The 12,835-nt window shown below is 36.7% G+C and overlaps 1 protein-coding gene across 1 annotated transcript; it reads right to left on the bottom strand.

Annotated features, from left to right (window-relative positions):
• Nucleotides 1-1,408: 1,408 nt before the first annotated feature.
• On the bottom strand, nt 1,409-12,835 carry LOC146332317 (butyrophilin-like protein 1). The gene is made up of 5 exons (XM_084741403.1): nt 12,468-12,835; nt 10,606-10,935; nt 8,725-8,766; nt 6,882-7,160; nt 1,409-1,745 (listed from the first exon to the last, which is right to left on the bottom strand). Exons 1-5 carry the CDS (start codon nt 12,550-12,552, stop codon nt 1,633-1,635), a joined length of 849 nt encoding a protein of 282 aa, XP_084597529.1. The 5' UTR covers nt 12,553-12,835; the 3' UTR covers nt 1,409-1,632.

The raw sequence follows: 12,835 nt of genomic DNA, 5'->3' as shown, positions 1-12,835 counted from the left end.
AAGCAGACTTAAGAGAAAATACAGGAAGAGACACTGACATCACATCAGCACTTTGAAACTGTTCTTCTGATAAGTCACATATAAAAAAACTCAATTATTATTATGAGCCACAAGATATCTGTTTAGGGGTGCCCGATCCGATATTGGTATCGGTCCGATATCAGCCAAAAAGTCGGATTTTATCGGACTGCATCTAAAATCTCTGATATAAGCACTCTGATAAGCATCCATTTTCCGCTCCAGCACTTCTATCCATAGGTGACTCTGGTTGCTGACTATTGTTCTCTGTTTGAGTAACATCACTTGATGAAGCATTTTCTAACATTCCACACTACAAAATAAGTAATAAAAGTATGTATGATTCCTGCTGATATTGTATCAGATCGATATCGGTATCGGCCAATACTCAAGGCTGCAATATCAGTATCGTATCGGAAGTGAAAAAGTTGTATCGGGACATCCCTATATCTGTTTGTTGATCAGAATAATATATCCAGCGTTAAATATTACAGTTAGTAAAGTAGTATTATATACAACACGTGGTGTTTGTTGTCAAAATTAAGAGCCAATCAGAGCCTGTCAGCTCATCAATCAGGCGACAGCCAGGCGTTTGTAGTCGGTGGAGAGCGACTGTGGCGCCTGGTTCTACAAACTGCGGCCGCCTCGATCTCGTGAGCTTACCGTTGCCCATGTGTGCGTGACGTCAGAGCAAGTCGGGATCAAGTCGGACACAAATCTAACCAGCATGCATTGTGCGGCGATCACAGCCGATCGATTCTGCGCAGGCCTGGATCATCTCGAATGCACCTGCTGTCTCCTTTGCACTCCGTATGTCTGCATATGTATTTTTTTTAATTAATTAATTTGTTGATTACCCCTTTTTTTGACTACTATTATTATCCCCCCTTTTGATTTTTTTCTCTCTCCTACTTCATTTATTTATCATTATTATTATTATTATCATTATCATTATTATTATTATCATTATTATCATTATTATTATTAATAATTATTTATTATTTATTCTCCCGGTGGGCGTGGATTTCATAGTATCGCTCCGTGACATGATGGTGACAGGAGCAGTTGAGGACAAATCAAACAGTCAAACAGCTTGTTGAACAACTAAACACAGTCAGTATTTCTTTTACCAGTAAAATTTGACTTGACTGTGGAGAAAAGCCTTCAAACTAATCAAAATCGTCCTTCAACCGACAACTGAACAAAATATTAAAATGATTAAACAATTTTGTGTTTTGTGTTGATGTTGTCTTTGCATTTTAACTCTTGAAGAGACGATACTGTCATATAAATACAAATACAAAAAAATACAATACAATAATACAATAAAAATATAAAAAATGATTTACTATAAAATAATACAAATAAAAAAATACAAATACATGTTGGGTTTGAGAAGGTGATTGTGACTCACACGTACTGTGGTTGGACCCCGACACTTCTAATTCACAAAGTTATATTTCAGAAAATCCCAAATGATTTCATCATAATCTGGTTGTAAATATGAACAGAATGATTAATGAGAAAATAAATCATCTGTCAAGACTCTAAACATAAGAAACATAAAGAATGTGTTGTGTTGTTTGTTCATCATGAATATGTTGATAAAATAAATTATTCAAACTTACATTTCTTGTATTCTTTGTACAGTGTCACAGCTAGAAGAACAACAACAATGAGAAGAACTGCAGCAACTACACCACCAACAATCCATCCAATAGGTGGCCCTGAAACAGAGAAGATAAAGTTAGTGTCAGAGTGAGAATGTAAGTGCAGATGATAAACAGCAGATTGGAGCTCACAGTCCACACAAAGAACAACTAAAGGTGTTGATGTTCCTGCAGATTCAAACCCCACTGGGATGAATCTCAGCAGGAACAGTGATGTCAGCTTGGATCTTATGTCCAGTTTCCTCCTGCTTGTCTTCACAGCTCAGAGGTTGGTTTTGGTTTTGCTCACAGTAGTGAGGAGGGTGATGTTGTAGCATGGTCCTGTTTCTGAGACGTGCTGCTCATCAGTATGAAGACTGTTTGAATCACTGTCCTGCCACCTCCACTTCAGCCTGTTTACATGTGACTGTTGTTAAACTGCTGCTGTGTCTGACATCTGCAAATGTGTGTGACAATCTGTCTACAGCCGAGGTTCTCTACACACTGAGCCCAGGACACCATGGACTCTGGATTACGTCTTAGAAACACGTCTTTACTTTATCACAGTTTCAGGAATTTCTCAATCTGTCATCAATACAGTCCATCTGTCTGTCCATCCTTTCATCTTAACATGCAGCTCAGATAACTTTGATTCACTGAGCTGGAAAACTACAAATCTGATGGACTTTACATGAGTATTTACATTTAACCCTACTTTATACTTCTTCTGGTATTTTTGTTTTTACTTTTTACTCTCCTACATTTATAAGACGTATATAGTAACTAATTACTTTCATATTACAACAAAACATGAGTAACTCTGATACTTCTGTACTTTTACTCAAGTGGACTTTTAAATGCAGGACTTTTACTTTGTGAGTTGTTCTTCCACCACTGACTGCTGCTCAGTGACGTCCAGATTAAAATCATGATGAGCTTCTTGGTGGAGGGTCGACTCTACAGTTATTGGAGCACAATGAGAGGAGAGATACACAGTCTGGATTTATGCAGCATGACGCTCTTAAAGATAAATAGACTTTAAACTCATTAATAAAAGGCTATAAAGAATATTTAGAGATTCTTGTTCACATACAGACTGAGACACAGTTTCACGTCTCTCCACATACATGCTGCTTTAATACTCACAATTACTACAACTAGAAAATCATCATTCATGTTTGAAACTTGGAGCTACAACCTGAATAAGAACTGATAATCAAATCTGATTTTAGCACTAATTCCAAGTTTAAACTGTCCAGTAAAAACTCCAGTTCAAATCCTTTATGTGCCTCCATGGTATCAGATTATTTCCAGGAACTATCTCTGTATATATTTAGAGTTAAAGTCTGCTCCTAGTTTTTACTTTCACTTCAGTTTCTAGTTCAGTTCAATAAAATGATAAAATCCTGACTGACTAAAATCTTCTCTCCATGTCTGAGTGTTGTTTGGGCTCCTCTGATTGGTCGACTCTGCTGTTGCTGTGCTTTCTGTCTCCAGGGCTGCAGACCTGTTGGGAGGTTCATCAGCAGCATGGACACACCTGGACACCTCTGTGTCGTGTCTTTGCTTTCCTTTTCTTTGTTTTTACAGCAAAACATCCAGCAGCACATTTTCACTCATCCACTCCCGACACTACTGACTTTCCACATTGAGAACATGTGTTTGTTTGTGTGTCTCCTGTTTGTGTCTCAGTCTCACAGTCGGCCTGTGACAGTGTCTTTATGTTGTTTCTTATGTGATTCATGTGGAACTTTGCTGCTGCACTTTCTCATTGGGATCAATAAAGTTCTCTATCTAATCTATACAACTACAGATAATCAAACCTTCAGAGAGCCTCGCTGGATTTTGGTGGAACATGTGGAACAATAATTCTTCACTTTCACAACATTTTTTCTTTTCACTTGTGGAACAGAAATGTCTCTGATTCTAATGACTTCAGTCTCTAAATCGTCCTCGTCTTCATGTTTTCATTAAAGCACCGATGATTAATTGATTAGCTGTGAATTATTAAATTCATTGCCAACTGATTCAATAACTGATCAATTGATTTGAGTCATTTTTTAAGAGAAAAAGACAAAACTCTTGATGATTTCAGCTTCTTAAATGTAAATATTTTCTGGTTTCTTTCCTCTGACAGTAAACTGAATATTTTTAGGTTCTGGACAAAAGACATTTCAGGACGTCGTCTTGGACTTTATGAAACACTGATCAACATTTTTTCACCATTTTCTGACATTTTCTGGACCAAACAACTAATTAATTAATCAAGAAAATAATCAACGGATCAATCAATAATAAAAAGAATATTATTGTCAGCTTCAGTTTTCATGTTGATCCTCAGGTTCAGCTCACAGCAGTCATTTATAAATCTGTTCCTGGGTTTGTTCATGTTACTAATTTAAGTTCATTAAATTCTCCAGTTCTTTCTGTTGTTTCCCTTCAGATCAGAGGTTCACAAAGTTTTGATGACTGACTGACAGTTTATGAAGCGAGTGTTTGATGGAGGGACACACAGGAAAACAGATTAGTGATTTGGTCTCATAATGATGTTTAACATTAAATCCTGCACTTTGTGAACCTCTGCTCTCATTCTTCCTCTGATCTCTGTAGATTCATGAAGTGGAGTCTCAGAGTCTCAGGATCAGAGTCAAGTTTTCACTCAGTTTCAAACATTTTCAACTTCTGCAGATTTCTTCATCATAATTTACTTTGTGTTCAGTCTAAAGACATTAAGATTTTTGGAAAATGAAAACTCATTAACAATTAAAATTCTTTAAATATAAAAACATGATGAGGAAGAATCTCACACATCAGTTATGAAGGACAATTACAGGATTATAAATTTAATATTTTAATGTTTCTGTTAATTTTCTTCTCCGCCTGTAAATGAGGATTAAAGTGTGTTTTAGAGGAAGAGAAACATGAGGAACAGAAAGAAACAGAAAATAACATGTAGGATAAGTAGACAATAATTTCTATTAAACTAAAATAATATAAAAACTTGTTCCCAAATATGAAATATAAGGTCTTTAAAAGCATGTGCAGTCATTGTGTTATCAGGTTTTAACTGAGTCTCAGTGATAAACACATATTGATAATAATAATAATAATAATACATTTTATTTAGTGGCGCCTTTCATGACACTCAAGGTCACTGTGTTGAGGTTAACAGGTGGTATTATTAGTAGATCAGCAGATGAAGAGCGAAGTAGTCGAGGTGGACTGTAGGTGTGTAAGAGTTCTGTGAGGTAGACGGGTGACAGGTTATGAAGGGCTTTAAAGGTTAGCAGAAGGATTTTGAAGTTGATGCGTTGTGATACAGGGAGCCAGTGTAACTGAATAAGCAGAGGACTGACATGTTCAGTGGATTTTGTGCAGGTAATGATCCGTGCTGCAGAGTTTTGGATGAGTTGAAGTTGGTGGATGAGTTTATTAGGGATACCAGTTAGGATTGCGTTGCAGTAGTCCATGCGTGAGGAGACCAGGACATTGACAAGGATCTCAGCAGAGTGCTGTGTTAAGGCAGGGCGTAGTCTGATGGGTATGGGGGCATCAGCTATGGAAAGTGAGTGGATGTTTATTTTTGAGAGTGTGGATTTGGAACCAATGAGGAGCAGCTCAGTTTTCTTACTATTGAATTTCAAGTAGTTGTTTGTCATCCATGTCTGGAGGTCCTTGAAGCAGGCAATGAGTGTACTAGGGGGGAAAGTAGAGGTGGGGTTAGTGGCTACGTCGAGCTGTGTGTCATCAGCGTAGGAATGAAAATGAATACCATAATGCCGGAAGATATTGCCAAGAGGGAGGAGGTCGATGATGAACAGGAGGAGCCCCGATACTGAACCTTGTGGAACTCCGTGATGGACTGTGGTGCTTTCTGATTTATAGTTCTGAATATATACAAATTGTGATCTGTCAGAAAGGTAGGATGTAAACCATTTGAACACAGTGCCCTTGATTCCAATACTGGCAAGACGGTCCATGAGGAGTTGATGGGATATGGTATCAAAGGCAGCAGTGAGGTCTAGAAGGATGAGGAGAGAGAGCTGACCAGAATCAGCTGCCAGGAGGAGGTCGTTGGTGATCTTGACCAGGGCAGTTTCTGTGCTGTGTTTAGTGCAGAACCCTGATTGTAACTGTTCAAAGAGATTATTGTTTTCAAGGTAGCTTTGAAGTTGGAGTGCAACTACTTTCTCAATGATTTTGACACATATGATCAGTCTCATGCTGCCAGAACAGAAAACTGATCATATCATTTGTTGTTGTTGTTTGTCATTTAGTTTTTAATTTGAGTTCAGTTTAATAAATAAAATAATTGAAGAAGATAAAGTTTTTCCATGTGTTGAACATTTCATGTATGTTCAGTCAGAGTGAGTTAAAATCTGTGATGATGTTTGATGATTCATGTTGTCATTATCACTCATCATAGTTTGACAAGTGAAGCTTTCACACTTGAACTCATTTGACACCAGTGTCATGTCTCATCATTTTCTCTGACCTCTTCTACTCACTCAGCAGCTCATATGTTGTGTTTTCTGTATCAAACTAGTTTTGTCAGTTGGTTCAATCAGCGACTCCACAGTTACACCTGGTAGTTAGTATGTGCTCATATTTCTAACAACAAGATCAACTGTGTGGAAGAATCAGTTTGTGCTGGAACTCATTTTCATTTGGTGATGCAGAAATCTTCACTTATTAACCACATATATACCAACATATAACAAGGTCAAATACAACAGAGGAGACTGTGATCAGGACTGACCTTCAGTCCATGTACGGCAGTGAAGAAGTGCTGACCACAGCTGGATATCAACATCTGCTTTTTATGTTAGAATATGGAATAACTTGTGTCACGCTGCACAAAACTGATGAAATGATTCATGATGTTCATGTTCCTGAAAGCTGCGTTCAGACCAGGATCCAAAATTTACTTTTTGTCCACCGGCTAAATATTTAGTGAATATTCAGATTTTACCAGAAACTCAATAGATTAATGTTGTGTTTTTAACTGATGAGTGAAACAAATCTGTCAGTTACTTTAATATTTTATCTGCATTTGTTTGGTGGTTGGTGATAATTTTGGTCTCTTGATCAGATTGAACAGAAACATTAATGTGGTTTATTTAATCCTGTGAATTTGACAGTTGATTGATGAACCAGTGTCACATTTTTATAAATTTAATTTTATAATAAAAATACTAATAGGAAGAATCTCACCAGGGATGAACACAAAGGTCACTGCAGAAACCTGATGGCAGATTTCCTGCTGTGTGACGACACACCGATAGTTGTCAGTCTTGGTCACAGTAGTTTGGAGGATGATGTCATAGCGGTCTCTTCTCTCTGCGACCTGTGGTTCTTCAGCAGGAAGGATGTTTCCAGAACTGTCCTGCCACTCAACTTTAGGTTTTGGAGAAACACGTTGAACTTCACACTGAAGCTTTGCTTCGTCTCTTGATTGATCAAGTGATGTGATGAGTGGTTTTAGAGATGCACCTGTGAACACAGAGAACAAACAGGAACATTTTACATGTTATATTGTGCAGTTTTCACATCTCTTGTATGTGGATTACAGCATGTTTAAGAGAAAAACAGGAACAGAGAGAAACAGAAAAGTTCATGTCTCAATCACATGTTGTAATGTGACTGAGGTTTGGACAAACATAGAAATATTTCTAAATATGGTGGTACAAACATTGTCTTTAAAATAAATCAAGCCTTATTTTTGCTTGTTGTAATACAAAAATGTGTCATAAAATATGAAACACAGAGTCTTCAGTGGTGTGTAACTCCTTCAGTTAGAAGCTTGAGACAGATTTCATTAGAGTGTACTTTATTTTTACAACAAATTAAGTGATTATTATAAATCAATGAGGGTAAAACTGAGTGAAACAAACACAAACACACAACATATAAACACACATTTGTATAAAGTTGCTTTTAACTCATTCAACTCCTGATTCAGATGCTTTTATATTTATTTTATTTTGGTTGTTATTCATTTATTTTTCTGCCTGTTTTACTCACTTTATGTATTTTTATTTGAAATACTTGCTTTTCTAACTGAAACTTTGTTTAAATATTATTTTATTACTTTGCTCTGTTTCATCTACAGCACTTTGTAACTCAGTTTTGAAAAGCTGAAGATAAATAAAATTATTATTACTAAAATTCAACAGCGCTACAAACTACAGCCTCCAAAATGAGCATAAACTTTTCTCTTAAATAGTTTTAACCAAAGTGAACATTATAACTTGATGACAGTAGGATTTATTACAGAGCTGTTGACAGGTGAACCTCATTAACTGGTAACTGAGTGGATGTAGTTTGTAATGTGGTTTTCTACACGTCAAAGAATCATTAAAGATAAAATACACACTGATCAATATACTGCATTGATTTTAGTGCAGGTAACTCATGTTTTAGGTGGAACTAAGGCTGAGCGATATATCAAGATTATATTGATATTATGATTTGAGATATCTTTATATCTTGACGTGTGAGAAGTTTTGTCTTTTCCTGGTTTTAAAGGCTGAATTACAGTTAACAGATTTAATTGTCTAAACTTACCAGACTGTTCAAGCTCTTCTATTATCTGTGTTAAAAATTTATATCCACATTACTGATGATTATTGATCAAAAATCTCACTGTGTTAATATTTTGTGAAAACACCAATAATCCAGACGTGTCACACACTTGTTGAAAGTACACATAAAATATAATTTCTAGTCACCATTGTTACATTTTAAAAACCTTCTTGTCTGTTTCATTTAAATTCACAGAAAGTAAAAACATGTTTCTTTATTGTAAAAGTCTCTGGTTTGTAAGTGATGTGTAATCAGTCCAACACACAGAAGAATGATCCCAGTCAGTTCAGCACAGTGATTCAGACACATTTAATTATCTTCAGTTTGAATTAAGATTGAAGTTTTTCTGACTGACATCAGACCTGTGGAGCCAATTCACACACTCACAATGAGGGATTAGTGATTGTAACACTCAGTTCTATTAATGAATCTATGAGAGGCAGGAAGTGACACAACAACAATCAGGACTCACCTCCGATGTTTTCCTCTGATCTGTCTCTTATGATACTACAATCTGAAAGGAAAAACAGAAACATAATAATGTCAGATATCAACAACTTGTCACACTGAGAAAAACTGAAACATGTGACTGTTTATTAGACTGATTTAAAAGACGTCTCAGATTTGACAAACTATCTGAAGTTGGCAGCACATTTACACATGAGACTGGTTTGTGTCGGTCCTGGATGGGTTACAGTCAAAGAGTCAGAAAACACATCTGTCAGAGCCTCCTTACTACCCTGCTGTGAGAGAGTCACCAATCCACTGATCCTGAACGATACAACTGCCTCCAGAAGACGATCAATCATGATCAATATCTGTAACACAGATCCATTAGAGGCCTGTCTCAAGAAGTAAGTTCAGATAATCAGGACATCTTTGAGTTATCTGGCTTTACTACGACTAACACTGTTGTTGTGGAGACTCACAAAGCTGATCATCAACTTCTCTTGTTAACTCAGAACTTTCTAAACCAGCTGGAAGTTCTCACATATGAAACCACATTTATAACAACTCACATGCAGGACTCAGAATAGACACGATGGGATTTATACTTATTCATTTCATGATAGAGAGTCAGATGAGGAAATTTATATCACTCTCTTATCTGTACGTTAAATATAAAACTAGACTCAGCTTAGCTTAGCTTAGCACAACAACTGGAAACAGGGAAACAAGTCTGTGTCTGCTGAACAAAAAAAAAAATCCACCTGTCAGCTTCTGCAAGACTCATTAATTAACATGTTATATCTCATCTGTTTAATCTGTTAAACTGCCTGGTAAACACTCAGTGCCAAGAAACAGTCTGAGACAGAAGTTTTCAAAGTGGGAGGTGGGCCTCCCCAGGGGGTCCAAACAGATCCAGCAGAGGTTCAATGAATGAAAGTGAATTACTTTGATATTACATTATTTATCAAAAGGAGATCACATAGAGTCTCCTAGACGTGTGTGACTTGTTTAAAGAGACAGTTCAGAGAAACAGTATTGGTGAATTTTTACTGCACTGTTCATCTCAGATGCGTTCAGGTCCAGAGAAGTCTGCAGTGTTTCTGGATGTTGTTGATATATGTCTTTCTCTTTTCATTGTAGAGTCTGAACTTTCATTTGTAGATGCAGAGACAAACTGTGTTTACTGACAACGGTTTTCCTGAGTCCATGTAGTGTCCTTTATACAATGATGAGGGTTTTTAATGCAGTTTTTAATGCAGTGCTGCCTGAGGGGTCAAAGGTCACAGACAGTCAGTGTTGGTTTTCAACTATATAGAAATAGAATAGAATAGAATAGAATAGAACAGAATAGAAAAATATTTAACTTTCATCATCAGAGTTCAGTTTTTGTGTGGACCATATACCATATATATATACTAACATAATCAGTGATGATGATGATGATGATAATAATAATAATAATGATTATAATAATAATAATAATAATAATAATAGGTGTGTTGAAGCTGTTTTTGCTGTGGTGTCAAAAGTGATATCGATTATTGTTTTTTGTACACTGCTAATGTATTGAAGTTTTTAAATTCTGGCATCTTGACTACAATCATTTTCATTATTGATTTGTTGTTTTGGTCCATAAATGATCCATCAGTTTATCTGTTTGTTTGTTTAACAGTTGAAACAGATAAACGCTGTCAGACAGGAAAAATAAATTCAACAGATTTAATGTTTATGTGTCTTCTAGCTGAAGCTCATCTGCAGCCCTCGTCCTCGGGGCAGGGCCTCGTCCAGATGTGTTGTTCTGATTATTGGATGAGAATTTAACTTGAGTCCATCTGGGACACTTGAACCAGTCTGTCTGTGAAATGAACAGGTGACTTTATAACTGATTAATGGAAGAACTCACCAACAACAAGTTTAATGAAGAATATTTGTCTGTTTGGTTCATCAGGTGAAAAATCACATCTGTAGGTTCCACTGTCAGATGGCTTTGTATCCCTGATCCTTATGGAGGCATTACTGAACTGCAGTTGTTCAGGAAAATGAGATACTCGTCCTTTGAACTGCTCGTCTTGACCTGGAAGGCCGTTATTGGAATGAAGCCTGTTCTTATACAAGAACACCTTCTGACGATTTTTCTCCCACACAAAGGCGTCTCGTTCGATGTTCTTCTCAGGTTTGATGAAACAGGGTAAAACAGCTTCACTTCCTTCTGTCACTCTGACGTCAGCTGAACCTGAAAGACAAAATCAATCAGTGTGTTCACATGCAGAGTCATCAGGTTAGAAAGAAAGTCAGTTAACACATTTACAGACCACCACAATAACTCAAACACCAGTTTATGAGCAGTTTAGTCAGTAGTCAGATTTCTGATTGAAAACAGATATAAAGTTATTTAATGTGGACCAACATTACTTTGATCTGATTTCAACAAAGTCAGTGAAAAATAGAAACATGTGGATTGTTTAATAATAATAATAGTTGGACTCCAGGAAGACGATCTGACATCATGATGTTAGTTAATATGGATCCTTAGAAACTAATAAATTAATTTTATTCTTCTGGACGTGTTTGAAAATCGTACTGTTCTCTGTGATGAACATGAACCGACAATCCAAGACCATCATATGTTTTCCTCCGTAAACGTTTCTCATGATAATTATACGATGTTATAGTGTAATATGGAGCTGATCAGTCGTTCACTGTTTGGAAGCTGGAGCCAACGTCAAACATTAAAGGGACAGTTCACCCCAAAATCAAAAATACATATTTTTCCTCTGGCCTGTAGTTCTACATATCCATCTTTAATAGAATCTATCAGAACTACTGACTTTCTAATAGAAAGAAAATAGTTTCTACAACAAACTGCTCACAACTACGGATGTGTGTGATTAGTCGACTACATGATTAAACGTCGCCACCCTCACCAGACGACACCAAAACTATTTATCAATATTTTATTCATGCACAACGCCAGTTACCTGTTGCCTCTAAGATGTTATGCAGCCACCCACCACTAGTTGGGGCTGCGGCCCCATCAGATGTTAGCCTCTCTCACTGTACGCTGTAAGCATGTCTGCCCCGATGGTCCAGACGACCCCGGATGTTTTTATCAGAGAAGTCAGACAGATGACAGCTCATAAAACCAGTTCAGTTTGACAGCGTTTTGATATAGAAAACAGAAATAACACTGAATGTAGAGTGAGACAGAATAAACTGGTATATAATCACTGGACCGGAGCAACATGTGACCACATTCAGCACAGACACGGACATTAACCTGCAAGGAGAGCAGCTGCTGCTGCTAGCACTGCTAACATTACTGAGACAACACTGAGATTTACTGTTAATGTTGTCACCGCATTTTAGCTTTTTAAGAGACGTTCAAATATCAAATATCAACCGCAGTTTTCAACTAAAAATCAACGTTGAAACGCTGTTTGTAATGTCTTTTTTTTATCTAAACCTTTAAAGTTTGTGTTTTCTTGGGTGTAAACTTCACTGACTTCCTGTTTCCACCCATGTTAATCAGAAAAACGCACACTTTCAGTTTAGGACAAATTCACATTATGATAAATACCAAATGAACCAGGAAGACTCTGTATGTGGAGGATCAGCTGCTGTTATAGAATAATCTGTATTAACACATATATGTTTATTTTTAAAATTAAGATAATTTGATAACTTCCCTATTATGAATATGAGAGACGTTTTCTATTTATCACTGACAGATTAACGCTACGTAACTGTAAAGTGAACATTTGTTACCGTTTGCTTGTTCGAGTCCAGTCAGCAGACACAAACACAGGAACAGATTCTCCAAAAACGTTAATTTAAGTCTTATTTCCATCATGTTATCATGAACTTCAGTCCGACTGACGGCTGTGGCTGTCAGTGGACTGTAACGCTGCTCCAGGGTTGCCAGGTCTGTGTGAGTACGTGTTTATCTTGTGTCAGTTTGGTAGGATTTGGGTATGAATAAAATCATTTCATTAAAAACGTATTTCTATTTATAGTCTCTATTGATTGAATATGCATGCAAAGTAGGTCCACCAAACAAGTAGACGGGATTTTCATACCGCTACAATATTTTAAAAATAGGACAATTCTGCGGGAAAATCATAGACCTGGCAACC

Source organism: Lutjanus erythropterus, chromosome 2 (assembly GCF_056507025.1).
Source record: "Lutjanus erythropterus isolate fLutEry1 chromosome 2, fLutEry1.hap2, whole genome shotgun sequence".
NCBI classification, from domain to species: domain Eukaryota; kingdom Metazoa; phylum Chordata; class Actinopteri; order Lutjaniformes; family Lutjanidae; genus Lutjanus; species Lutjanus erythropterus.
The sequence above is the reverse complement of the archived record's forward strand: the minus strand, read 5'-3'. Positions and strand labels throughout refer to the sequence as shown.

Bases quoted from the DNA above. Each gene is read 5' to 3' on its own strand.
- LOC146332317 (XM_084741403.1), bottom strand. From the start codon at position 12,552: ATGATGGAAATAAGACTTAAATTAACGTTTTTGGAGAATCTGTTCCTG. The intron at 7,161-8,724 runs GTGAGTCCTGAT...CTGTGTTCACAG, and splicing joins ATCAGAGGAAAACATCGGAG to GTGCATCTCTAAAACCACTC. The intron at 1,746-6,881 runs GTGAGATTCTTC...TCTCTGTTTCAG, and splicing joins GACCTTTGTGTTCATCCCTG to GGCCACCTATTGGATGGATT.